Raw genomic sequence first — 26,354 nt, forward strand, 5'->3', positions numbered from 1 at the left:
GTGAATGAGAAAGAAGAGGAAGAACCCAACATCATTTCTTCCTTTCATTCTTTAATTACCCACACATTCCTCTGTTCCACACCTTGCCACGTTTCTGGTGATGGGCTCCACCATTGCCTCACTTTGGAGTTCTGTTCTGAGTGTAATGCATATGTTTTTCAGGTCTGGTCTATGCTTGCATGCTATCATGGAGCTTTTAGTACGTCAATATTCAAAAATAGCTATTTGTTGAAAGAATACATAAGAAGGTAAGTTATGAGAAGGGAGTAATTTGATTTATGTATCCAAATGGAAGAATGTTGGTTTCAAGGAAATTCAAGGGGATTGGTGTGTTGTGTTGTGGGAGCCTTTAACTCAATTAAGAGTTATGCAGAGAGGAAGGGTTGGTAATATGTTTTCCTATAACTGGCCTATTTGTAAGGCACGTAACGACACTTTTATTTAGTGAGGGGTGGAAAGAATACTATCCACCACAATCTCTTTCTTTGGTTGCTCTCTTTTCTCTTTTTTTTTTCTATATTGTTTTGTCTCTTGATCGAAAGAATTTGCAAAAAAGTTAGTTTTTCTAAGTTCTTGATATTTAGATGCAATATTGTGATAATAACATACATTTGTGTCTTGTTGTTACGCCTATTCATAATATTCGATGATTTTTTTATTGTTTAGTCTTGATCCAAAGTGTTTTCAAATAAAATTTTATCAGAACTTTTATATTTCACATTATTCAAATAACACACTTGAATGTATCCAGTCGCACAACTTGCATTAACTTTAAGTTTGACATTTATCTTATACACATAAAATCATATTTTACGCACACAATTAAAACCAAATAAATGGAATATTGAACTTGGATTCAACAATAAAAGAGTTCGTATTTACATAATTTGTGATTGCAATTATCCCTTTTTTTACTGGTATATGACCATTGTTCTAACTTTGCTCAAGTTGTTCACGTCAAATCTCTAAAGAGTTTTTTTTTTATCAAAAGGTTATGTAATTGGTATAACAACTATCAATTAACTAACTTGCACTTGATTCATTAGAAACAAGTGGTTCCAAATAGTTGGTTTTCCTCCTCCCAACATGCTGATTTTTGTTGTGACAGATCACAGTTACATGTCTCATTAGTTGTATTTGCTGCATTTTATATATGTACCTTCAACACCTTAAAGATGGATGACTTTTTTTGTCACAATGTTGATGAGGTGAATAATTTTTCTTTCTTTCCCTGCCTTTAGTTTAGTTGTTTATTGTGTTGCATAATGCGTTATTCTTTTTGAAAAAAAAAATGTTTTTATTCTTTTCAACATCAAGATGTTTGAGTAACAAAGCACCTTCAACAATATGTTATTGGCTGATTCTTCCTGCACCTTCATACCTTCTTGTGCCACCCCCATAAACTTTTTGTATTTCAAAAATACCATTTTTTAATAATCCGGAAGTTTTTTTTTCATGTGTGATTAGCTTCCGGATTATATAATTTAGAAGTCTTTTCTAAATATGAGATTGACTTCTGGATTATATAATCCAGAGTATATCTGAATTACATAATCCATAGGGTTATTTCAAATCAAAAAAAGAATTATGGATATTATAAATCTCAAGAACACTTCCGGATACAAAAACATCTTCCGGATTATGTATGGGAGTGACAAAAAAAAGGATAAAACGGTATTTTTACATTTAGTATGGGGTGGCACAAGAAGGTATGGAGGTGTAGGAAGAAAGAGTCCATGTTCTTGTCTCATCAACCTAGGGCAGTTTCTTCCTGCACCCCTACGTTTTCTTCCTGCACCCCCACAATGTAATGCAAAGACAAAAATATCCCTATTATTTTTTAAAAATTCCAAAATACACATAAGACCCACACTACTCTTTCTTCTTCCGGACAATGCAATTCGGTAATTTTATGGAATAGGAAATCCGCATTTATTTTTTTGCATTCCGGATTGGTGAATCTGGTAATCTTCCGGATCCATCAATCCATAACAAAAATTAGATTTCCGGATTCAGCAATCCGGAAATCAACAAGTTGCTTTCGAAACACCCCTTTATTTTAAAAAGAACACGAATCACTTCCGGATTGATGAATCCGTAGCACACTCCCGGATTGATGAATCTGGTAACCTAAAAAACTCTAGTTTTTTTAAATAAAAGGTGAAGGTCAGTTTTGGGATTTACAAAATTGTGGGGGTGCAGGAAGAAAAACGTAAGGGTGCAGGAAGAAGAAGCCTCAACCTAGCTGCTTTTGGGCCACAAAGCATGTGACAACACTTCTATCAAAATGATCTTAAACAAAATCTCTGTATTCTCCAATGAGGCTATAAAATCTTTCTATTTGAAAATCAGTAAAATCTTTATCCAATAATTTGTTTGAGTATTCTTTTATATGAGAAACTCTTTTATCATTTATAACTCAAAATCCCTTCGTTAAATTAAATGTATGCATGATTTGAAAGTCATTATTATCATTATAAGATGAAAGCAATTCATAAACAAGAGTTCAAATTCCATCACAGCAATATCGACCTGCAGATCTATTGGCAAGACATAACTTACAGTCTTAGGAGTTTGATTTAATAAAAAACTGTTATTTTCTCAAGATATTGGTTGGCTTTCATGCCTTCGGATCCCTGAAAATAAAAAAGTAGAAGAAACTACAAAAAGAAAGATTGTAGGAACTAATACAAGCACAGGGCATTTCCAAGGTTACAAAGGTTACAAAAGCAACACAGTTGTGCTATACATACTGCAACCTGAATCTTCCCCTCAGTTCATGTTCAAATATGTTGCCTGTGCTAAACCACCTTCATTTCTTTCCTTCAGTTGTGTATAAACACAGGCCTTCTTAGGCACTTATATATTTTTCTTTAGAGTACATTAAAGTACACATATGTATGTATATATTATATATTATATTCTATGTCACAACAAGCTGCTACATTTCAAAATTGACTCACCAGCTTATCTTGCTCTGGAAAGCTGTATAGCTTCTTGATCAAGTGTAGATTCAACATGCCAAACAAATTGGTGAGTCATTAGTGAGAATTCTTGATTCCTAGCCTCTTCAAGTTGCTGCCAGTCAGCCCATCTATCTGCCAACCCCACTCCCTGCAGCAATTTTACCACGGCTGACATGGTTGGACGATCCTCAGGGTAGCCTTGGGTGCAAAGCATTGCAACCTGAAGGATGGTCTCAACTTCCTTTGGATCATAACTCTCCAAATTTCTATCCACAATGTCCTCCAACCTTTCTTCTCTCAGCAGCTTTTTGACCTGTACATTCAAACTTCATCAATATAAATTATTATCACGTCTTAAAATGTATTGATCAAAAAAGTTCCAAGGGCCAATTAAATTGTACAAGCTGAAAACTTATTATGAGTGTATAGCGTTGATTCTTTGTCGTTGTAAAGATTTTTACACTGTCAAATTATCAGAATTCATCTTAGGTATGACCCTATAGTAGTTAGTAAAAAAATCAGCAGAACTTACAACATATGATTAGGTAATATTGTAAAAAGGGGCTAGAGAAAGGAAAGGCAAAGCATTAGAACAAGCCCATAAAGCATCCACAACTAGCAATAACACGCATGTGTATCAGCATTAAAAAGTATTTATGTGACATGATAAAGTAAATGGTTTGGCAGATTACATAATCGATGAGAAGAACATCCTCGTCCTCTTCAAGCCGAGAGAGGTCTATTGCACGCTCACCGGTGACTAGTTCAAGAAGTGTTATGCCATATCCAAATACATCAGTCTTCTCTGAAGATTTTCCAGTGGACAAATATTCTGGGGCAATGTGACCCATTGTGCCACGCACTTGAGTGGTGACATGAGTAATCCTTGCATCAACCAGCTTGGCTAGCCCAAAATCACCAAGAACAGCTTCAAATTCATTATCTAAAAGGATATTTGCAGCCTTTAGATCACGATGTATTATCTTTGGATTGCATTGCTCATGCAGATACTCCAAACCATGGGCTGTGCCAAAAGCCACACGTTTTCTTGTTGGCCAGTCCAAGCCTTTCTCACCTGGTTTTAAATCTAAGGCATCATAGAGAAATAGTGTTAAAAAAAAGCACAAAACTTGGAAAGGGAAGGATCAGATAACCAATTCCTTTATTTCTCTTAACTAAAGACTAATGATATCTCTTCATCTTTGCACACCCTTTTAAATTGTACTAAAGAATAGTAAAATAAAATATACACTATGTTCTCAAATATTTTGACATGCACCAAAATTAAGTTTGAAGCTTGATCAAATGTTAAAATCAGCAATCTAGTTTTACCTCTCAGTCGATAAGCTACACTAAGATTTTCCATGAAAGGGTATACAAGGATTCTTTCAGTTGAGGTTGTGCAGAAGCCAATTAGCCTTAAGAGGTTTCTATGAACTGCAACACTTATAAGTTGAACTTCTCTCTCGAATGCAGCCTCTCCACCAGGATTGTGATAATCAACTAGGCGTTTCACAGCTACTTTGGTGTTATCAGAGAGTACTCCTTTGTACACTTTTCCAAAGCCACCCTGACCAATTATATTGGCTTCACTGAAATTTTTGGTGGCAAGTTGTAGTTCACGCCAAGAAAATCTTCTCAATTGCCCGAAGGAGATTTTGCTTTCGTCTTCACCTGTAGATAAATTTGTTAGATATTAGTATCACTTTTCTAAGGTGTATGGAATATGCCTTAACCCTTTTTGTTCACAGAAAACAAAAGTCAAATGAGAACTATTTGAAACTTGATTCAAACCGAAAATGAAATTAAAGAAAATTTTAAATTTTATGAAAAGTTTTTTTTAAAAAAAATTGTTATCTATATTTTCCCCCCATTTAGATATAGGTTGGAACTCTTAAAATCAGCCATAATACTTGGAGGGTGAAAATGAATTATTAGGAGCCAAATCAAAATCTATGGTTTTCTACATTCTCAGTTTAAAGGAATTAGTAGGATAAAGAGAAAGAATAATATTTGAGAAAATTACTAGTGTAAATTAGTCTCATTCTTTTCTCAAACGAGCATTTCCTTACATGCTACTGGGACATTTTGTTAAGCTACATAAAGAAAGGAAAAATGACCTGAAACATCAACAAAGACTTCCTTTTTGTGCTTATGCATTTGATGGTGTCGATATGTAAGGATAGCCCCAAGACACAGAAGTGCAAAGGCACCACAACTTGCATAACGTACAATTTTTGCCATTTTTGATTTGTGGGTTGAATCTGCAGGAAGATGTCAACTTCAGGTAGCTACTAGCAAACCATTTTTGTTTTTATTTCATTTATAGCTCATATTCTTTAACTTAGATTACATTTTATTTCATACTTAACAAAGCATAACTGCACACTCTCTTTGTTTGTGTGTTAAGCAATCAAACCTGGATTTTCAGATTTCGAAGTGCAAGTCTGCTCAAAGCCAGGACCGCACTGAAGGTGCGTATCTGAAAAGCTGAAAGCAATGATTGAAACAAAATTTCATAAGATTATAAAGAAATGCTTGTTATTAAAAGAAAATACTCGAATGAATACAAAGTTCTAATAAAATTTACTTAAACATTGGAACTGAAAACAGTTGTGTTGGGATTCTTCCAGTAAGACCATTAGATGAAAGATCCCTATCAAATGAAAACACAAGTCAGTATTCAAGATCAAGGTAGAATCTTTTATAATTTAAGAATTGAGTACATTCTGAAAACATAAAAACCAAAATAGTCTCTAGATACAATTTTTTATAGTTTTGTTGACCCTTTAGAATTTGTTATTGTTTGAGGAACAGTTGTTCATTCTCAAAAACACTGAATCACATATGAGGCCATCATTTTCAAATTTGAACTGTTTACCCCTCCAAGAAGCCCTTATTTTTAAATCTCTTTTTACACATACAGCTATCCAAGGATGGAAAGACCAGAAAAATGGAAAGTGATGCCTTACATATACTTTAGATTGGATAGTTCATCCCATTTATCTGGTATAGAACCATTAAAATTATTGTCAGCAAGATTTAGATACTGTAGGTCTTTCAAGTAGGAAATGTAATCAGGCAAGGGTCCTGAAAGATTGTTGTTCTGCAGTTCCCTGCATTACCAGACAGATCACTATATGATGTAAGAAAAAAAAACAACATCACTGGTCAATCTCTTTCACTAAACCAAAGAGTGGGATATATTTTAGATGCTAAATAATCGATTCAGTACAACAAGTATAGATATATTTTGCTTTTAACACACTTGGCAATCACGAAAGACTAAATACTTGCTCAACTACCTCATCTATTAACGGAGTTCAAATAAAGCTAATAGAATTAAAGTTTTTGTAGCAAGATTATTCTTTTTTTTATTGTGTACAAGTGAAATATGCCAATAATTGTTGTACTGAACCATTTATCATATTTACATCGATTTCTTTCAATAAGAAAATACAAGAAATAGCTTGCCTACAAACTGAGAATGAATTCATAATGACAAATTATTTAAGTGAAATGATGATCTGATTCAGAACATGAATTTTCAAGCTTTTGACAGAAAATGAGTTCAACAAGGAATTATGCATTTTGGATTTAGAGAAGTAAATTAAACACGACCTTAATTTTTATGGCACCATATTCCTAATTCTAGGAATGATTACTTGAGATAAATGATGATAATCTGGTTATCTGGATTAGTATAGCAGCAGTAGATGCCAATCTTATAAATGTCAACTTATCATGATGACAACTTACACGCTAACCAAATATTTCAACTTGGTAATCGAGGGAGACAGTGTTCCAACAAATCCAACCGAACCCAGGGCCCTGTAGATTGAATAACACTGAAGAGTTAAATTCCTGCAAATGTTTGAGAGGTTCCTATATGCAATAAAGATGTTTGAATAAAGGATGATGAGACTAGACTAAGAATATAATAGCAATAAAAAACATTTATTGAATGTTTGGTTTCTTGTCAGACCAATTCAAATATAGATCCATGATCCACATTGAAGTTGAAGTTACTTTGAATAACTTCTATTTTTCACATCCAGAAACACGGATCCGAGGTTCCAAATGTCTAACCAAACATGCACTTAATACTTTCGAAGATGATGAACTTACAGTGATATGACATGTCCGTTTCTACAAGTGACATGAGACCAACTGAAGCACGGGCTAACTAAATGACTGTCCCAGTCCGTTATTTGCTTATTGGAATCATTCAGGAAATGTAAAAGATCAAGCAGAGCTTCACCTGGGTATTAGCCAAAATAGTTAGCTCAGAGCAATTCAATTAAGAGTATCAATATACAATAAAAAAATGTTAAGTATGGTTAAAGTTATTCTCGAATCATAGAACAACACAGTAAAAAAAGTATCTGTTAAAACAAATGTAGTAACAATCTAACTATAACATGTAAAAACATCCAAGATGACTCGTGAGAATGGTGCAACACAAGAGTGATCCTAAATGACAAATTACCAAAGTAATGAAACTCAAGAAAAAATTGGTTAAACTATTCAATTGATCTCTGTAATTGTTTTTCTTTTAAGTTTTAGTTTATATAACAAAAAATTGCTAGTTTTACTTCTACACAGGTTTTTGCAGTGGTTTATAATTGTCTAAAAGTTATTGTAACTGTTTAATACTGCCAAAAGTTCTTCTATACGCTTAACTATAAGAATCACTTAGCTTGCATACAAGTACAGGAACTTAAAACTTGAAATTTTCTAGTATAAGAACTAAATCGTAAAATAAAGACAAAGAAACAAATGAAGAGTTTAGGCTTTTAAATTTGATCCTCTGTCAATATAAAAACTCTAACTGATTTTTTGCACTTCAAATAAACAAAGGGTCAGATTATTACAATAACTGAGGTTCTTCATTTGTACTGAAGACTTCAAACAGTTTTTCCAAACATGCATGATCATAGGGTTTATTGATAGCTTAAAAGTCCTTACATGGTAACACAGGGAATCAAAATTAAATTTAAACAACATACGCTTCAGGTGAGGAAAGAATAACAGTAAATTTTACCACACCTTCTACATCAGGATCTTTGATAGCTGAACTGACTGTCAAGATTGTGAGGAATATGAGCCACCTCGTCAATATTTTGAGAGGACCCCTGCTAAAATTTGGGCGAAACATATAAACTTCTTTGATCTCCAAGGAAAACTCACCTGGTCGAGTCCCTTTTCAGAAGTTTTCAAAGGGAAAAATAAACCAACAAAAAACAATTAAACAACATTTTAACATAAATAACTATAAAACTATGCAAAAAAAAACATACTATGCCCAGAATCATATGCACCTGTTACTCCAAATGGTAGTAACACTATAGCGAGCAGGCTATAAAGTTTACAACAGCATCTACTTGCTTTCAAAATGAATGCCAGATATAAAACCAACACAGAACATAAAAGCTTAAGAAACCAACGTAGAACAACATAAAAACTTAAGAAACCAACGTAGAACAACATAAAGGTTAAGAAACCAACATAGAACAACATAAAAGCTTAAGAAACCAACATAGAACAACTTAAAGATTAAGAAACCAACATAGCACAACATAACTGCTTAAGAAATGAACACAGAACAACACAGCAGCATAAAAACCAACATAGAACTGCATAGCAGCTTGAAAAACGGGGTGAGCTCCCAAGCATAGCTGTTACACAGAGGGAGACGGTTGAAAGAACTCTAAATACTGAATTTATTAGAGTTAAAAATTAGATTGAGTAAGCCGGACAAGGGGCCAAAAAGAAGAAGAAATATAAGTACAGAACAAAATAACCATGCACCTAGATTATTAGTCCTTGAGTTTTTCAGAGCCAATGATTGCAATACACATATTTTCACATCAAAACAATTTTCAGAAATGTTTGTCTAATATCTATGTAACAAGAGGGTAGGCATAAAACTAGAATTTGTATGAAGTTGGTAAAGGGACAAAATGAAGAGAAAAAGAAGCATACTAGTTTAGCTTGCTAGGTAGCTGCACACAGCATGAACTGGAAAGGAGAGGGGCAGTTGAAGAAGGAAACTTTATTGTTGTCGCTGTGATGAGTGTCACAATCAAATGAGTTGAGTGCAAGGGACCCACGTGGCAACGAGCAATGGGACTGAAAAGGGAAACAACGAAAACTCCTTTTTTTTCATAAAAGAATACCAAACACATGAAGCAAAAGAATGAAAATAGTAGTAACAAAAATAACAAAGAAATGCAGAAGGAAGGAATATGAGAGGCATTTGGTTGAGTGTTGGTAGTGTGTGTGTGTGAGTGAGTGAGTGAGTGGTGGGAAGAGAATGAGAATCCCACTAAACAAGGATTTCACTTTGTTGATAATAATCGCCTTCTTCATCACCCTTTACATATCTCTTTAACACAATTTGACCAGAAAAAAAAATGCTCCAACTCCAACTCCAACGCATATATCTCATTCCCATCTTTATTTATTATGCCCAGCTGTGTTGTGGCACCAATGATCCTTCCACTAAAAATGATTTCATTATATTATTCTCCTGTTCCGTGACAGTGCCTCTTCATTTTTTTTAAAGGCAAAGAACCACTTTAGATTTTTAAAAGGTCCCATTAGTATTAATAATTAACCAAAATTCGTGGACCCTGGTGGGGGAATAGAAAGCCTCATAATAAAGTTCTAAGAAGGATAAGGAATTCTGGATAATTGTGGCTTCACCAGTGCACCACCATATATTGTTAGATAATCTCCACCATTTTCACACACTGTACTCAATTACATGCTCAACAAAATCTATAAATTGAATTCAGCTACCATCAAACTAGACTAAAGAATTAAACTAAAAGTTTAATTTTTTGGAGCAGCATCTAAAAACTTGCTAAAATTAGAGTCATTGTAAAGCAAGTTATAACTTTTTGTGGCACTTGCCTATGACTGTAGTGAAGTGGTGGTGGCTTATAAAGATGGTTGACGTGGCAGTCAACGTTTGTAGGCACAATGATAGATGGTGTTACTGTTGAGAGTGGAAGAAATGAAGGTGAATGTGTGGGGTGTTGGATAATAAGAGAACAATCAACAACAACCAAAGTTGTACTTGTTTTCATTCAAATCCAAATGCTCACGTTTTCATTTCTTTTTTTAGGAAATAATATAGGTATAATTTCAATAATAACCAAATGCAAGAAATAAAGCCATTACATCTTTTTTTATTTCATTTTTCTGCTTGAAAGTTAAGTAAATACGTTTAAATTAAAATCTGAAGAAAAAAATAGTTTTACAAATGAAAAGAACAAAATATACTTTCTTTTCCAAAGAAGCTAATCAAAATGACTTTTAAAAATAAGTTGAGTTGTACTTTAGTGCTTTTATCTTTCTCATCATGTGGGACAAAGATACAGAACTTTTAGTTAAAGAGAAGTCTTAAATTGGAAATATCGAATAATTTACACTTCTTATTTTAAAATTATTTTTAAATAAAAAAACAACTAAATTTAAATATGTTTTAAGTATCCTCTATTCTCTTATGGTCCCAGAATGAATTCTATTCCCCGCGTTTAATGTTTTGTTACCTTCTGCATCAATGCATATCAATAACAAAAGAAAGAAAATTAAGTGGTTTAAAAGTTCTGTGAAATGGATAGAATATTGCTTTTATTTAATTTTGATTAATCTCTTAATATTAGATGATTAAGATGATGACACGTGTATGGTATTAATAAGATATTTTCATAATTAAAATAATAATGAGATTAATCTATTATGTAGAGATCATTAAAACGAGTTTTTTTCAACACACGGTTCTCTATACATACTCAATTGAAACAATAAAAAAAAAGTCGAATTTCTGCTAACAAATCGAAGAGTGAATGAAAATGAGAACGAAATAAATGAATAAGTCTAAATTATTGGTTGTGAAACTTATTTAATTTTATTATATTAAAATAAATTTAAAATTTATTTTTTAATTTAATATTAAAAATAGAGTTTATCACGAAAAATTATTAGATTAACCAAATCATTTAATAGTCATAAATATGTATTCTCACATATAAATTTGAATCACATGTAAATTGTTACGGTTAAATTATTTGTTAGAGTAAAGTTAAAATGTCGAAAACCTGTATTAATTATTTAATTACTATTAGGAAAAAAGCTATATCATTTTCTTAATCAGAAAAAAAGGTATATGATTAGTTTTCTTAGAAACAAATCTATATGATTAACGACAATTGGTACGAGCCAAAGCAAATGAATCTTCTCAGTTACGATTTATAGAAATTATTGAATGGCTTTTTTACTTTGTGTATCCCATGCAAAGCACTAAAGAAAGTAAAAATGAAGTTGACAATAGGAGAGATTGAGATTGATGTTAGTGCAATTAAGAAAGTAGAGTTAATGGGTAAAGATTCGATAAGGTCCAAATGAGTAAATATCTATTGTGAAGCACCCACTTGGAAACACAACATTATCCACATATATTTAATTAAGATTGTTGAGGGTGAAATCACATGCACTCCTCAAACCCCAAAGCAATGGAATAAGAGAGATTATTAGGAGCCACTAAAGAATAATATACATGAGTAGTAGTAAGTGTTTTTGTTGTTGTTGTTAATTTGGTGATTTAGACCACTTGAGTGGCACCACTAGACACCATTCCATGGTGTGTGGTATCATCTTTGTAGATGGTAAGTTTTTCTCCATCGCCCCAGAGTGCATAAGCCTCTTCCCCATGAACTGCATCATCCCCAATGAGAAGCTCTTCCTCTGACATTCTAAGTGGAACTAAGAAGTTAATAAGCACACAAATAATTGAAGTGGCCACAAGGTTCCACCCAATGATGAACAGAGCTCCTACAATTTGCTTAAGAATCTGGATTCCTCCAGGGCCTCCATAGATTCCTCCTTTGGAATTGGTGACAGGAAGAAAGAGTGTGCTTAGATGTGGCTCAGCAAATAGGCCAGTGAGTATTCCTCCAAGGAGGCCAGCCACAGCATGAGTGTGGAACACAGCAAGAGTGTCATCAACCATTTGAAATATTTTCAACTTTTTTCCCAGCACCATCATGCTGAACCATGGGATACTTCCTGAAAGCACTCCCATCACTATGGCAGCCCATCCTTGAACCACACCTATTCATAATATCAAATCGTTAATTATGTGTTTATACTTCACATTTCGTTAAACTATTCACTTTATTCATGTTAAGTAATGACATATTTGATAACTCTGTGTAAGATTAAGTAATGACTTAGTAAAAGAAATTAAGTAATGATATATTTGATAACTCTGTGTAAGATTGACAATTGAAAAAAAAAATATTAAAATAAATTAATTTTAAGATTTTATTAATTAAATTACAATTATAAATGATTATCTTTTAGTATATAATTTTCAAAATAATATTTTTTCAAAATTTAATATTTATAATCTAGAACAATTCATCGTTAATTTTCAATATATCAATACTATTATAAGATTAGTTGATAAAAAAGATCTAACTATTTTAAGTTTAAGTTTACAAAATTGTAAGTTTGACATAGTAGTTACTTTAATATATATATATATATATATATATATATATATATATATAAAATAATAAGAACAAAATAATAAAAACTCATGCATAAAACATATGTTTTGAAAGGCATTACATAAGTACATCTTTGCAAAAATTAAGGGAGATATAAAAAATTCTAAGTGACGTTTTTTTAAAACATCAAATTATTCTATCGAATTTTTTATATTCAGTTTACAATTATTTTTATACTTTTTATTAAATAATATAATTTATATTTTAATTAAATATCTTATTTTAATGTTTAATTATTAAAGGAAGTTGTAATATGGTTGTTTTTTCAAAAGAGTGTCAGAAATAATTGTGAAATTAATAGTTACCATCCCTTATAAAAAGATAGGATTTTAACTTTTCACGTGTGACTTTTAAATGCAAGTAATAACATCAGTGTGTATTCAACTTTAAGTTTTGATTGACGAATAAGAAATTATATTAGTATTTTATATGAACCTAGTTTTGATACAATGAAAGGCATGCTGAAGTGTTTCATTATAATAATAACTTTTGCAATAACATATAATTGAGTTATTAACTATAAAATTAATTTTTATTTTGAGATGTCAGCTTATTATATATAAAATTTTATAGAAATATTTGATAACCTAAGTACTTTGATATTTTCAGAGTCAAATTTTCTTCTAGCAACTATTTATATTATTATTTTAATAGTTTTTTATATATTTTGTTACAAATTTTGTCATTATTATATATTTTTTATTAAAACTGTCACATCAATAATTATATAAGCGGGTGCCAAAATATATTTTCTAACCCAAGTCCTTAGCATTTTCAGTAGTATAATCCCGCTAATGTCGAATGTTTCATGCTTCCATATTTTTTTCTCATTAATGCGTGAAAAGCAACAAAATAGGAAGAAGGGGATGACAATGAATTAAAAGCATTTTAAAAAGTTTAAATCATTTCTTAATTCCTGAGTTATTTGATAATTTTAAATAAACTGATAAATTATTTTTGTAATTAGATTCTCTAGAAGACTTGTGAAATAATTCTTAGATTAGTTTACCTGCAATAGTGCTATTACTTGTTTATTAAGCATATTATTGGAATCCCAAAGTCAATAGTTAGGAATCTAAGCTGGTTTGATACTCAAAAAAAAATTTAAATTATAGAATGGTGATTTCTTGATTATTATTATACTAATTGGAATTACGTTAAGGATGCTTTCTATATGGCGCGTTGAAGGACCATACACTCAATGGAAATTAATATCAGGATCTTATAAATAAACAATTATTTATGTTTGAGAAAAAGACTTACCTCGTATAGGTTGAAAAATAAATTTAAAAATGTGACGTACCAGCTCCGGGAGTGATGCAAACAAGGCCTGTTATCATGCCCTGAACGGCTCCAATAACTGAGGGCTTTTTGAAGAAAATAACGTCCAACCAGGTCCATACGAGGAGGCTGGTGGCGGCGCAAACGTTGGTGTTCAGCACCGCTATCGATGAGTCCGTGTTCGCCGCGTAGGGATCTCCTCCGTTGAAACCCGCCCATCCCAACCATAGCAGCCCCGCACCTGCCAACATCAGTAACACATTGTTTGGCGGGAACCTCTCTCTGTCCCTCTTCGATCTTGGCCCCACCTGTTCCATTTTCATTTTATTATTGCATTCTTTTTGTTGCCTTTCAGTTTCATGTTTCGATCATTACCATTCACCAAGCCAAACTTCACGTTTGAATCAAATCAAATACATATATATTAATTACAGAACCCCACCATTATAAATGTTAACAAATTTTATTAGAAAGCGAGAGATTGAGAATATATAAAAAAAAAATGTTTTATTATGTTGTAGATCCACGTCGATTAGAGATGAGAACATTTTATTGTATATAAATGAGTGTAAACTTCAACCTCATCAGTTGGTTTTATAGGGTTGAGTTAGACTTAAAGTTCACTTTGTAATATATCAAAAATTTAAATTTTTTTAATAAGAACCATATTTTACATCAGTTAAGTCATCTAACTGATGTAATAACCTACCAGAACGATCCAGCCACAGGTTCCTCACAAAACTGGTTACCCACTCTTCATGAAAAAAGAATCAATTTTTTTAATAAAAATCAGGTATTACATCGGTTAGATGACTTAACTGATGTAAAAATCATATATTACATTGGTTAGATGACTTAATCGATGTAATAACCCTACCAGAACTGGTTATCCGGTCACATGTTCTTCACATATACTGACACGTGTGTTTGTAACTTTATGACACATTTTCTTTTTATGAAAAAAAAATCAATTTTTTTCAATATTTATCATATATTAGATCAGTTAAATGATTTAACCTATGTAATATGAGTGATATGTAATATGAGTCAGAGTTAAAAAAAGTAAAAAAAATACAAAACTAAAACTAATGAGTTGATGCAATGGAGTTAATGATATGCATGCATGCGCATGAGAGAAATGTAAGAAGTGAACTAACCCAATACGCTGCAGTGAAGCCAGCAATCCCAGAAGAGAGATGAATGACGTAACCGCCGGAGTAGTCGATGACGCCCCAGTGGAACAAGAAGCCTCCGCCCCACAAGCTGAAGGCGCCGATGGTGTAAGAGAAAGTGAGCCAGAGCGGCACGAACATCATCCAGGCCTTGAAGTTCATCCGAGCCAGAACGGAGCCAGCCAAGATCACAAGAGCAATGGCCGCGAACACGCACTGGAACCAGACCATAGTAGCCATGGGGTAAAAGGGTTCGATCTCCGCCGTCTCCAACTCGCCGTTACTGAAGTAGTGCGGCGTGGCGGGGAGGCCCGCCTGCTTTATGAGAAACCTCTGGCCCAGCGCCGGCCCAGCCTTGCCCCAAAACGGCAGCAGCTTCTCCCCGAAGGACATCTTGTAGGCCCAGGTGACCCAGCAGATGACAACCGCCGCAAAAGCGTAGAGAGCCATGAAGGCAGAGTTGACGGCCCATTTCTTTTTGACGATGCTTCCGTAGAGAATGACGAGGCCCGGCATGCTTTGGATCCCCACCAGCGTGGCTGACACCATTTGCCATGCGTTGTCTCCTTTGTTCAACCAATCCGGCACCGCCAGGCTTGTCCATGCTTCGTATGCTACTGCCGACGCATTCACCGGAGGACTTCCCATCTCCACCACCGCTTTATTTCTCAATGCCACTTTTTCATTTCTTATTTATCTCTGCCCAAACTTATATACTGTGGGACTCATTTTCTCATCATGAATCTATTTTTTATTATAATATTTTAAATACTATACTTATGTGTGTATTATTTAAGAAAAATAAAATTCTGGTCCCAAGAATATTGAAGAATATACCAATGGTGAGAGAAAAAGTTGACAATTGGAGGGATACGTTGCTGGCAACGGTGCAGGTTGTCGTATTAGCCACCTTGGCGTGAAGATGTTTGGTTGAGACAAATAAAATGTAAAAGATGAGTGCAAGAATATACTGTTGAAAATAAAATAAGATAAAAGGATATTTGTGTTATTATTGTAATGCAAGATAAATAAAAACTTAAAATCATTATGAAAACTACATAATCACTTAGTGAATAATATATTTTAAATCAAACATTTATTAGACAACAAGTTAGAAAAGACCAAGCATTAAACCAAAATAGCCTTTATCATGAGGTTTTGGCATACCCGTTTTCGTGCGTCTTTTCTGAAACGGTTCATTGTATTTATATATTTATATATCGTGTAATTACTTTTTTATTATTTATTTAGTTTAGTGTCATTGTTTATAAAATGTTAGAATTAAGTTTCTCACCAGTAATCATTATTAATCTAATTTACAGATAAATCATTAATAAATAAACATTAACCATTTTCATTTGCGTATAACATAATTTATAATTAAAGTATGGTGACAATTTATAAAATTAAGAACGTGAATTTTAGATAACACTAGATCACTTGATATAGAGAATATAACTCTATTTTATAAAAATGGTTTAGTTGAACTAGATATCTTTTAAGGAAATTTAAAATCTATTATGAATATTAGAAAAGATGTTGAATCTCAAAAGAAAGACGGTAAATTTGAAACTCTTTTACAATAGTATGTACTATATTAATAAAGGATCAAATAAATAAGTAATATGATTCAAAAAGATTTTTTTTTTTTTTTATGATTTTAATCATCAAGATTTATTTATTTATTTTGACAAAATTTCTCACAGTGCTTCCTTCTTTCTTTCTTTTTTTTCTTTCTAGAATATCTTCGATTCCGTAGATAAGGCAGTGGGAAGCTGTAATAAAATTTCTAGAATTTTTTAATTAGTTTTTTACATACATTAATCATGTTGAGTTCGAAATTAGAATAAGTCAACGGGGCTTCCTTCTTAAATCAGGAATGATTAAGAAAAAAATAACATGTTATATTATTGACCAGAATTGTTTATTTTCTGTTACGTTTTTTTTATACAGTGCATTAGCGTGATTTTAAAAATCAATGACTACATATTAACAGTATATATAAAATAGTTTTGCATTAAGAAAATTAAGTTAATAATTATAAATATATCATATATATAATAGTTGGTAATAGATGATTGAATAAAATTATTTTACACTATCAATCCACATATATATATAGTATCTTTTCTGTAGTTAAAATATGGATATATAAATATATACTAACGAGAAAGAAAATATAGATTGAAATTTGAAAATACTAAATATCTAGGTGGCAGTAAAAGATTATTGTAGAATATTTTAGATCTTCCTTGGAAAATGAAGTGGAATCCCATTACGTATGTTCCAGGTTATTCCACCCTTTCAAACATGAATATTCCTAAGCTCTAAACAAACCCGAAGACAATAAATAAATAAATAAATAAAAATAAACTCATAACCACATGTGATGTTAGTTTAATTACCAAAATCTCAGCAGCAAATAACGCTGCCAGCTACCCTGGATCAAGGTTTACCATTTTTTTTTCTTTATTTGTTAAAATCATGAATCAGCCATGTTAATCCATAATTTGGGGAAGCTATTGTTAAAAAAATGTATGTAAATGCCATTCTTTGATGCTATAATAAATCAACTCCAATATAATTTATGGAATTAAGTTTGAAACCCACTATTAAAATTTTCCTAACCTAATTCACAAGACAAAATTATCACATAAATAAGTTCAAATTGTACCTTACAATCTTTTGTTTTTCTAATTCGCGACCACCTTATTATCTCAATTATTATTTATTAAAAAATACTATCTCAACATTTTTTTTAAGAAATAGAAATTAACTTAAATAAAAAAAATAAAACAATTGTGGCTGCTGGGATTCGAGCCCAGGTCTCCACGGCCACAACGTGGAATTCTTACCACTAAACTACAGCCACATGATGTGATGACTTAGTGTTGTTTAATTACATAATTAATTCTGTCTTGTTATTTCTATTTAATATAGGGTTCACTTTCCTCAGAATTTAGATATTTTTGTTCAGCATCTTCTTTTAAAATACTTCAATATTTTTAAAAAATAAATTAATTAATTAATGTACAGGAACATGCTTTGTTTTGTATAGATTTATTGATCCAAGTATTAAAATTATTGTTATATTACATCTGATCACTTCTAAATAAAAAACGTACTTCAACGTGTACTAATAAGTTCCTTGTATATTAAGCATGTGTTTATAAACTTAGGTCAAATTTTAAAAATACAGAAAAACATATATAATAAAATATCACCATTGCCAAATAAGTAGAGAAAAGAAAAGAAAAAAGTGTTCTTACAAGTTATGTAAAATTAAAAGATACAAACAAAAAGTTAATAGCCTTATCTGGTAAACTTTTAAACAATAAAACTTAAGTTAAGTAAATGTTTAGATGACTTAATAAATTGTTCAGTCTTTTATATAATAATTATACTATTTTATTTGCAAGTTTATTATAAAATTAATTTGTTAACTTAGAGAAACTTTAAAAATACAAATATAAACTGATACATATTTAAGAAAAATTAATCATTATTAGACAATGGTAACTTGAGCATACCATGAAAGAAAAATTATGTTCAGAAACGAGTTCATTATCAATAATGGGAATTTAATTATACTGAATAAAAATTTGAAAACTTAACTTAAAAAATTTTAAATCGAAAGTCATGCTTTTAATGTATATTATTAAGAATGTAAATCCTAAAAATTATATGATTGGAAAGAATTTGTGGTATAACTGTTTTAAGTCATAAATAATACAATTATCAGTGCAAACATTTTTAACATTTTCATTTAAGTATGAATGATCATATACAATGAAACAAGTAACTTCTGTAATAATTATTTTAAAATTTACTTAAAAGTAATCTTTATTTTTTTAATCAACCTCATACTTAAAGCCCATCACTTCAAATTGAGTAGTTTAACTTAATGAGTCAAAAATGTTAAATATATAATTAGTTGAGTGATTTCAATATAATTAATTATAAAAGAATATCCTTTAAATTATAAATATCATAAAGACAGAACAATCTATTCAGTGCTTAAATTTATTATGTTTTCTCATTATCAATTACACAATTATATGGAATTACCAAAAAATACAAAATACATTTCCATTGTTGGTTGGATTAGATGCAATTGCATAGCTTCAGTTCTAATGACATAGCTGCCAATTACATAATTTAAGATTATCTACTCTAAAACATAGGATTTACTTAAAAAAATTGAAGTGATATATATACTACCAATAATACACTAAATATTTGAAAGTTGAAACTACAATGATCCATATACATTGATTAGCTTCCTCAACCTACTAATCACCAGAACAGTGAAATATTCTTCATTTTAAAAAAATTGATTAGAAGTAAAAAGACAGGCTGGTGTGGAAGGAACCAACCAAATCATTGGTGGAATACAGGAGGAACAAAAAAAGGAAGGAAGCATGGCCATAGAATAGAACCATTTTAAATTTTTAGATGATGCTACTGAAGCTTTCATTTCACTTAGAAGGAATATGAAAAATATAGATGCTGTATCTTTGAACAATGGAAGGATTGCACAGGAAAAATCTACCTCCACCTGTCACTTGAAATGGTCTTGCCGTACAACTGTAATCAAATTAAAGGGTGGTGATGATGCATCCTCCTCTTTCTGTTTCCAGGGTTCGCCGTTGCCTTGGATGTACCATGACACTTTTGGAGACAACGGTGTATATAAATCTGTATATGGAGAAAATTCAGAAAATCTATGTCTGTTGGAAAACAGCATTTGTTACCTCATTTTTAAAGATTTTGGTATGAACAAAGGCTACAGTATTATTCCAGTGTGCAGTTCATAAAATTCTTCGGTGAATTTAAGAGAAATGTCCATATTTTCTAGGGTGTTTCTGGGCCCTAACATTTGTTTCAGGATATGATATGATTGTAGTATGTGATTTATCTTTGGTGCTCTTTGATATCAACTTCAAAAGGAATTTCTACACTTCAAACGCAATGAAACTCAGCTGCTTAGTTGTATTTTTGAGCCAATTTAACCCACTGTTCTCTAATTGTTTTTCTTCTAGGGAAGATTTCCCACCCTCTCCCTACTTGTACTCTCCCTTCCCTCTTTCTAATAATGCATTCTTCATTTATCCTTCAACCAGAAAAAGAAATGCATTTCCCTAAGCTATGTAAAACCTACAGAAACACTCCCCTCCTTTATAGTTTAAGATATCAATTGACCTCTATCATTCTTAATTTCTTCGTATAGATGACATCATCCTTAAGCATTTTCCATTCGCTGAATCCCTTCCATGCAAATATTTGTCGAGTACGTAGAAGTGTAAATATAATCAATTCTTCTCTGCTATCTAAATTTCAATTCAGTTTTAGCCTATAACGTAATAACTCTATATTACAGGTCCAGTAAAGATGGAAACCCTTTATTGCAACATATACTGAAGAGTTTTTATCATCAAAGTCCTCCACCATAAAGTGCACGAGGTATTACCTGTAAGGATTGGAGAATCTGGCTCTTTTGTACTGTGCAAAATAGTCGTTCCAGATAAAATAGTGATTAAACCACATAGCTCTGACACAATACTGCTTATACTTTGACCAGAATAGTCCTAAAACAAGAGGCAGGATTATAAAAAATACTTGAACCATGAAATGTCTCCTTCCACATGCAAACTTAAAAGTTTGTTTCTGAAAAGTACCAACCTTAAACATAATTGCACTGGCCAATATTGTAAAAGCTGTGAACAATGCATAATAGATCGGAGAAACAACTGCTGTGTTAAAATTATCCAAAGCCTGAAACCACGAAAGAGTTGAAAATATTAAAAAGACAGGATTGAAGAATAAATAACAAGGAATGATGACAAAAAAAGGAACAGAACTCAAAATGCGAGTGGTAGTCTTCAGCTCAAGCATCACATGGACGTTATTTGGACAAGGGATTTACATCTCAAACTTCTAAATTACTTCACATCCTTCAAACAACTATCAAAAGTTGGATAAAAGATTTAATTTAGGGAAAAAAAATCAATGGACTTACGGAGTTGAAAGAATTTCAAGGAAACACAATACAAGAATGATTATGGTTAGTGAATCAAACAAAAAGAAAGTGGACACTAAGCCAAGAAAAGTATGACCACAAAGCCTACAACCTAAAATAATTCCTCATACTAAAATAATCAGATGATACACGTGATAGGAAGCAACATGAGCAAGATCTTTTCTTCTAAAGGAAAGATAAAAATCTAATTTCATTTCGTTTTGGACGTCAAAATTTTATTGAAATACTCAATAGAAAAATTAAAAAATGAATAAGCAGTGTGGGCATATGCACAGTATTAACCACAGTATTACTCAAAGCTAATCTCAAGTTCTTAACTTTAGTTAATGAAAAACAATTCTGCCCCCAATTGAAAATTACCTGAACCATGGTTATTGGAATTGTATGATTCAATACAATTTAGCAAGTCATTCATATCATGTAATAAACCATAAATGGTTTTCAAACATGCAAGGCATGCATGAAATGGTTTTATTATGTATCACTGATAAAATTCACACAATTTAATCTGTTAATCTTCTCTCTTTTTTCATTTTTCACTTTTCTTTCGTCAATTTTCTTCAAGGAAATTGAAAAGTAAAATAAGCTTGTTGAAGAAAAGAAATTGAAGGAGCACTAAAAGGTATATCCTATTTGATGATTTCATTAATGTGTTTTTTTCTGAAAAAGGACTTCACAGAGTCACTCACTCACTCTATGCATCCTATTTAGTTGGCTGGTCCCTCTACTTTCATTCTATAAAACAAAGGCTTACTTAGGCTAACTATTGCTTATCTTATGTTCTAAGCTCTGACCGATGGCATGTGATTGTGATTTTGTTTTGTTTTATTGTTAAGCTGTTTATGTCATTTCCTAGTTCAATATCAACACATACCATTCATAAGATATATTAGGAGCTATTTTTTTCATCGTGCCCCCAAATTATATGATTCAAAGAGTTATTTATTAGTTATGACAAAATATTAACTTGACAATTCATGATTTGAATCACTACTAGATAACCTTGACCTGCACTACAGTCACATATACGCAATAATTGATTACAAACCAAACTATTTATTTGCACATTGAAATACGCAAGTTACAATACTGACTGCGAAGCTGGGAAAATGAGGAAGAACAATAAGAAAGTAGACGGCAAATTTTGATAGGTTTTCTACATTTAGTAATTATATTACAACAATCAAAATTACAAGTCTAGCTAGAGATCAACTAAGTGGTGGGATGATCAGGTTCAAAGATTGCATTACGAAAAATGCATTGTCACTTTCAAACCAGTCAATTAGTAGAAAAAAGTTGAATATAAAAATATAAGGTAAGATTGCAACAATAGGATAGAAGATGATAACTGAAGCTCACTTTTGAAACAGCCGTGATACTTGTCTTAGATTTCAACAAAATCTTGGTTAGATTAGAGGATAACAACGTACAAATATGTAGAAAAATGCATTATGGCAAAGAAAATATTAAAATTAATATTTTTATAATCAAGATTTATAATTAGTCTGCATACATGAATGTAAGCACACACATTTTTAACAGTTAATTAATGTCACAAGTTCATAACGAAAAAATATGATCTTACAAAAAAAATAACACTAACCATATTAAGATAATTTAGTTGGACCATGACGCAGGTGAGAAGAACCATTACAAAAATCCATGTCTGGAAGTAGAAAGCCTGGTTTGAACCTTCTATTGTAAGTTTTATCGCAATGCCAATTGCTTTTACACTCATGACCTGATAAATAAGATTTTTATGACAAATATCAAACAAATGGTGGTCTATAGTATACAAATCAGTCAACAATTATAACATGCAGAAATTTCCAAAATGATAAATATCACATAAGTATTAACAACTGAAGAGCTTAACCGAGCTTAACCCAGTAAGTCACTTACAGTCAAGGACCCAATTATCGAGCATATTCCAATATAAACAAAAATATTAGTCTGGCCATAGCGGGGAGCACAATACAAAACCAAGAACAATGTCACTGCAATTGCAGACGCCGTATACGAGAGGAATGCTGATGCCAAAATAGAAAGCAATAATCAGGAAAAACTCATTAACTATTGAACAAAACTTAGATACAGGTGCTTTTACTATTATTCTCCAATCACAATTATAATTTCTCCTTGGTAATTTCACAATCTTCATAATAATTTATGAAGCTCATGGGTTACCAATGTAAAAAAAAACTCCAACTCTGATTGGAAACCACCACAAAAAATACTTATACTGAATCTAAGTTTTGTCCTTAGGCATTTCATAATGGAAAGTCAGTGAAACCTTGACAGAATACCAGGTTGAGTGGCCAATTCCCATATTTCTTGCACAGAAGTAAGAGACTTCTCATCAGGCGCATGGAGCACTACAACAGTGGATCCCACAATGCATAGAAGACACCCCAACACGTCCATTTTCTGCAGCTTCTCCTTCAAGAGAAAATGAGCTAAGACGGCACTGTCCATATATCCATACAAAGTCTTAGCTCTGTAATAACAATAAAGTTAAAATATTCATAGGTTCCTGTTGTTGTCTCCATTTTAAGTTTTAGTTCTTACACCATAAAATTGTTAGTTCTAGTCTATAGACATGCATGATTTTCTAAGTCTTGGTCCCTCTTCCCAAGACTAAAGAAAATTTTCTGGCACTGATGAATAAGAAAGGATTAAAACTTACAGCTTTATCATGTATAGGTACTAAAACTTATAGTTTCCTCCCACAAGGACTAAAACTTAAAATGGAGTACAGGCACCAAAATGAATAGTCGAACCCAATAACATCGCTACTAATAATAATAACAACAACAACAACAACAAATCTTACCTCACAATTATACTCAAAGCACCGAGCGGAGTAACAAGCACAGCCGGGGCATAAATGTAAGCTACAAAATTAGCTATCTCTCCGACAATCACTGCAAAAAGTTTTGAATTAATTGCAGTAAAAAAAATCGGGAAATCATTCCGACCCACGAGAGAAAACGTTGCGTACTGGTAATCATGCCGACCCACCAGAGGGGTTGAAGCAAGTACCCATAGCCACCAACGCCTGCAAATTACAACGCAATACAAGACGACGTACGAGACATTATTCTCCAGAAGAGAAAAAAAAAAGGAATTTTTTTATCAGAAAAAGGGGTTGGAAGGGAGAGAGCAGAGACTTGCACGTGGGCCATCGGCACTGGCGAGTTGGAGACCCTTTTTCTTGATGATGAAGCTGGAGCCAATGAAAGCGCTGGAAACGACGGCCAACAGAAACCCCGTGAAATTGGTCGAGGTCATCGACGATGATGTCGTTGTTTTTGCGTTACCTTGGACGAGGAAAACGAGGTGGTTGAATTATCCTGAAAAGACAACCCTAGAAGACAATCCAGCAAGTAACAGAAACGCTTCCCTTTGTTTTGTTTGTTTTAAATGATTGGTTTTTTCAATTAAATTCCGGCGCTCTTCTCTGTCCGGTGGATGGAAGGAATGATTCGAGAGTGGTGGAATTGAACGGCCTTGGTCATATCTGTGGACAAGTCGTTGGTACTTTCTTGGCCTCTCCATGTGTTTCCACTCTTTAGTACTTCAAATAAATGCTTCTTTTTTAAACATTTCTTTTTAAACCAACACAGTACCAACAAGTTTATCATCTTGGTCTCACTCAACCAACTTCCTCAAATTCAAAATATTGCTTCCCAAATTAATTATTCATATAATTATTAAAAATACTCCATTTAATATATTCATTTAAAAAAAACTACAAAAATGAGTCTGGCTAGATTACAAAAATTGTAATCTAAATTCAACATTTTACTCCACTAAATAAACTTTACTATAAATTATATTAAATAAATACTATTTATTCATTAAATATCTACATCAAGTGTCTTTTCTAAAGGAAATTCTTAACATTCTTTCAAAATAAAATAAAATACATTTATTATCTCCTATTAGTTTTGTGTTTGGATTGAATAGTGAATTTAGGGAAAGAGAAAATAGTAAATTTGTGAGGATGTGTGATGTATGCGTCTGTTTGGATTAAGAGATGATATAATAAATTTGTGAATATGATTTATTAAAACTTATGAGTGATATGATAATTGAAAAAGAATTTAAAAATTATTCTAAACGTATAAAATGTAAGTTTATCAATTTAACTTTGTTATTAAAAATATTTAAATAATAAATTATGATATATTTTGTTTTGTAGATTTTAGTTAATAAAATATTTTAAATATATAATATCTATAATTACTTGTATTTTTTAATAAAAAAATAATAAAAAATAATTTTATATTAAATTGAAATAAATTTATTAAATATATTAAAATTTATAAAAATAATTTTTATTATTTTATACAATTATATGCATTTTGTTGATATTATTATTATTTTATTTTATTATTTTTATTATTTTTATTATTTATAATTATATGTTGTTATTAATAGTATAATTAGATATTTTTAAAATTATTAAATAAATTTATTTAATATTTTATTTTGTATATTGTTTACACTATTTATATAATCATGTTTTGAAAATTAATGGTCAGGTTATTTACGTAAAATCCAATAATCTTACCTATAATAATCTCAATCTCTTCTTTTGTTTAAAGAATAAAAAAAAATGTTATTAACCACTCATCATCCATTCTAAGTCAACATACACAAATCTTCCATCATGTCTTCACTCGCAACAAAGCAATTCAACATTCCAATAATTATTCATTAAAGTGTTCTGAACTTCCTAATTTCATAAATGCATTAATATAACTATCCATATTCAACTTCAATTAAATTATTAAACCTAACTAACTTGTTACTAATAATCTATAAAAAAAATAGTTTTCCTTACCTTAATTCTTATATTTTTCTAAAGATTGTTCCACACACAAACAAAAACGTCTTACCAATAACGTAAACTAGCAGATAATATAATTGATTTATATCTCAAATGAAAACATATACCTACATCGTGCAAATCATATTAAAAAAGAACTTCGAGAAATGAGAGAAAAAAAATACTCTAAAATAAAATTTGATTGAATAATGAGATAATTTTAATATTTTTTGTCTTCTACAAGTCGTTAAAAAAATAAAAAAAATGAAGTTAGAATTTAAAAGAGAATTAAACATAACTTAAAATTTTAACTTTTATTATTTTTTTCAAAATTATTTATACTAAATATCAAAACTGAATTAAAAAAAAACGTTGGAATTTGTATATCAATTTATTTTATTAGAAAAGGAGATCCCTTTTGTCAACATATTTAAGTTTTGAAATACATATTTTATAATAACTTTTTATTTAAATTTAATT

General features: G+C 31.3%; 3 protein-coding genes and 1 non-coding gene across 13 annotated transcripts; all 4 read right to left on the bottom strand.

The window, feature by feature from the left end:
* Positions 1-2,511: 2,511 nt before the first annotated feature.
* On the bottom strand, positions 2,512-9,500 carry LOC137812526 (Leucine-rich repeat protein kinase family protein). 5 transcript variants are annotated; one of them, XM_068614558.2, is made up of 12 exons: positions 9,312-9,454; positions 8,952-9,098; positions 8,016-8,168; positions 7,095-7,227; positions 6,726-6,797; positions 5,939-6,082; positions 5,557-5,622; positions 5,386-5,456; positions 5,087-5,230; positions 4,299-4,640; positions 3,659-4,053; positions 2,512-3,279 (listed from the first exon to the last, which is right to left on the bottom strand). In XM_068614558.2, exons 3-12 carry the CDS (start codon positions 8,122-8,124, stop codon positions 2,968-2,970), a joined length of 1,788 nt encoding a protein of 595 aa, XP_068470659.1. In that variant the 5' UTR covers positions 8,125-8,168; positions 8,952-9,098; positions 9,312-9,454; the 3' UTR covers positions 2,512-2,967. The 5 variants fall into 5 exon arrangements, with proteins under 5 accessions (XP_068470659.1, XP_068470658.1, XP_068470657.1 ...); XM_068614557.1 differs by having other exon boundaries at positions 9,296-9,401; XM_068614556.2 differs by having other exon boundaries at positions 8,952-9,500.
* A 1,867-nt stretch (positions 9,501-11,367) lies between these two features.
* LOC137812527 (ammonium transporter 3 member 1) lies at positions 11,368-15,683 on the bottom strand. The gene is made up of 3 exons (XM_068614563.1): positions 14,986-15,683; positions 13,851-14,136; positions 11,368-12,086 (listed from the first exon to the last, which is right to left on the bottom strand). The coding sequence occupies exons 1-3, from the start codon at positions 15,646-15,648 to the stop codon at positions 11,578-11,580; spliced, it is 1,458 nt and encodes a 485-aa protein (XP_068470664.1). The 5' UTR covers positions 15,649-15,683; the 3' UTR covers positions 11,368-11,577.
* A 2,117-nt stretch (positions 15,684-17,800) lies between these two features.
* TRNAH-GUG (transfer RNA histidin (anticodon GUG)) lies at positions 17,801-17,872 on the bottom strand. Its single transcript has one exon. It is a non-coding gene; the product is annotated as a tRNA-His (tRNA).
* A 1,314-nt stretch (positions 17,873-19,186) lies between these two features.
* Positions 19,187-24,611, bottom strand: LOC137812528 (putative magnesium transporter NIPA6). Of its 6 annotated transcripts, none has more exons than XR_016518839.1 (9): positions 24,211-24,596; positions 24,042-24,098; positions 23,874-23,964; positions 23,334-23,537; positions 22,943-23,070; positions 22,644-22,781; positions 20,683-20,775; positions 20,471-20,588; positions 19,187-19,698 (listed from the first exon to the last, which is right to left on the bottom strand). XR_016518839.1 is itself a non-coding variant. In XM_068614565.1 (9 exons), exons 1-9 carry the CDS (start codon positions 24,329-24,331, stop codon positions 19,562-19,564), a joined length of 1,044 nt encoding a protein of 347 aa, XP_068470666.1. In that variant the 5' UTR covers positions 24,332-24,611; the 3' UTR covers positions 19,187-19,561. The 6 variants fall into 6 exon arrangements, 5 of the variants coding, with proteins under 5 accessions (XP_068470666.1, XP_090155139.1, XP_068470665.1 ...); XM_068614565.1 differs by having other exon boundaries at positions 23,347-23,507; positions 24,211-24,611; XM_090299013.1 differs by having other exon boundaries at positions 23,334-23,507; positions 24,211-24,598.
* Between the last annotated feature and the right edge of the window lie 1,743 nt (positions 24,612-26,354).

The sequence above is a fragment of the Phaseolus vulgaris genome, chromosome 2, assembly GCF_051622355.1.
Source record: "Phaseolus vulgaris cultivar YP4 chromosome 2, ASM5162235v1, whole genome shotgun sequence".
Classification (NCBI taxonomy): Eukaryota; Viridiplantae; Streptophyta; class Magnoliopsida; order Fabales; family Fabaceae; genus Phaseolus; species Phaseolus vulgaris.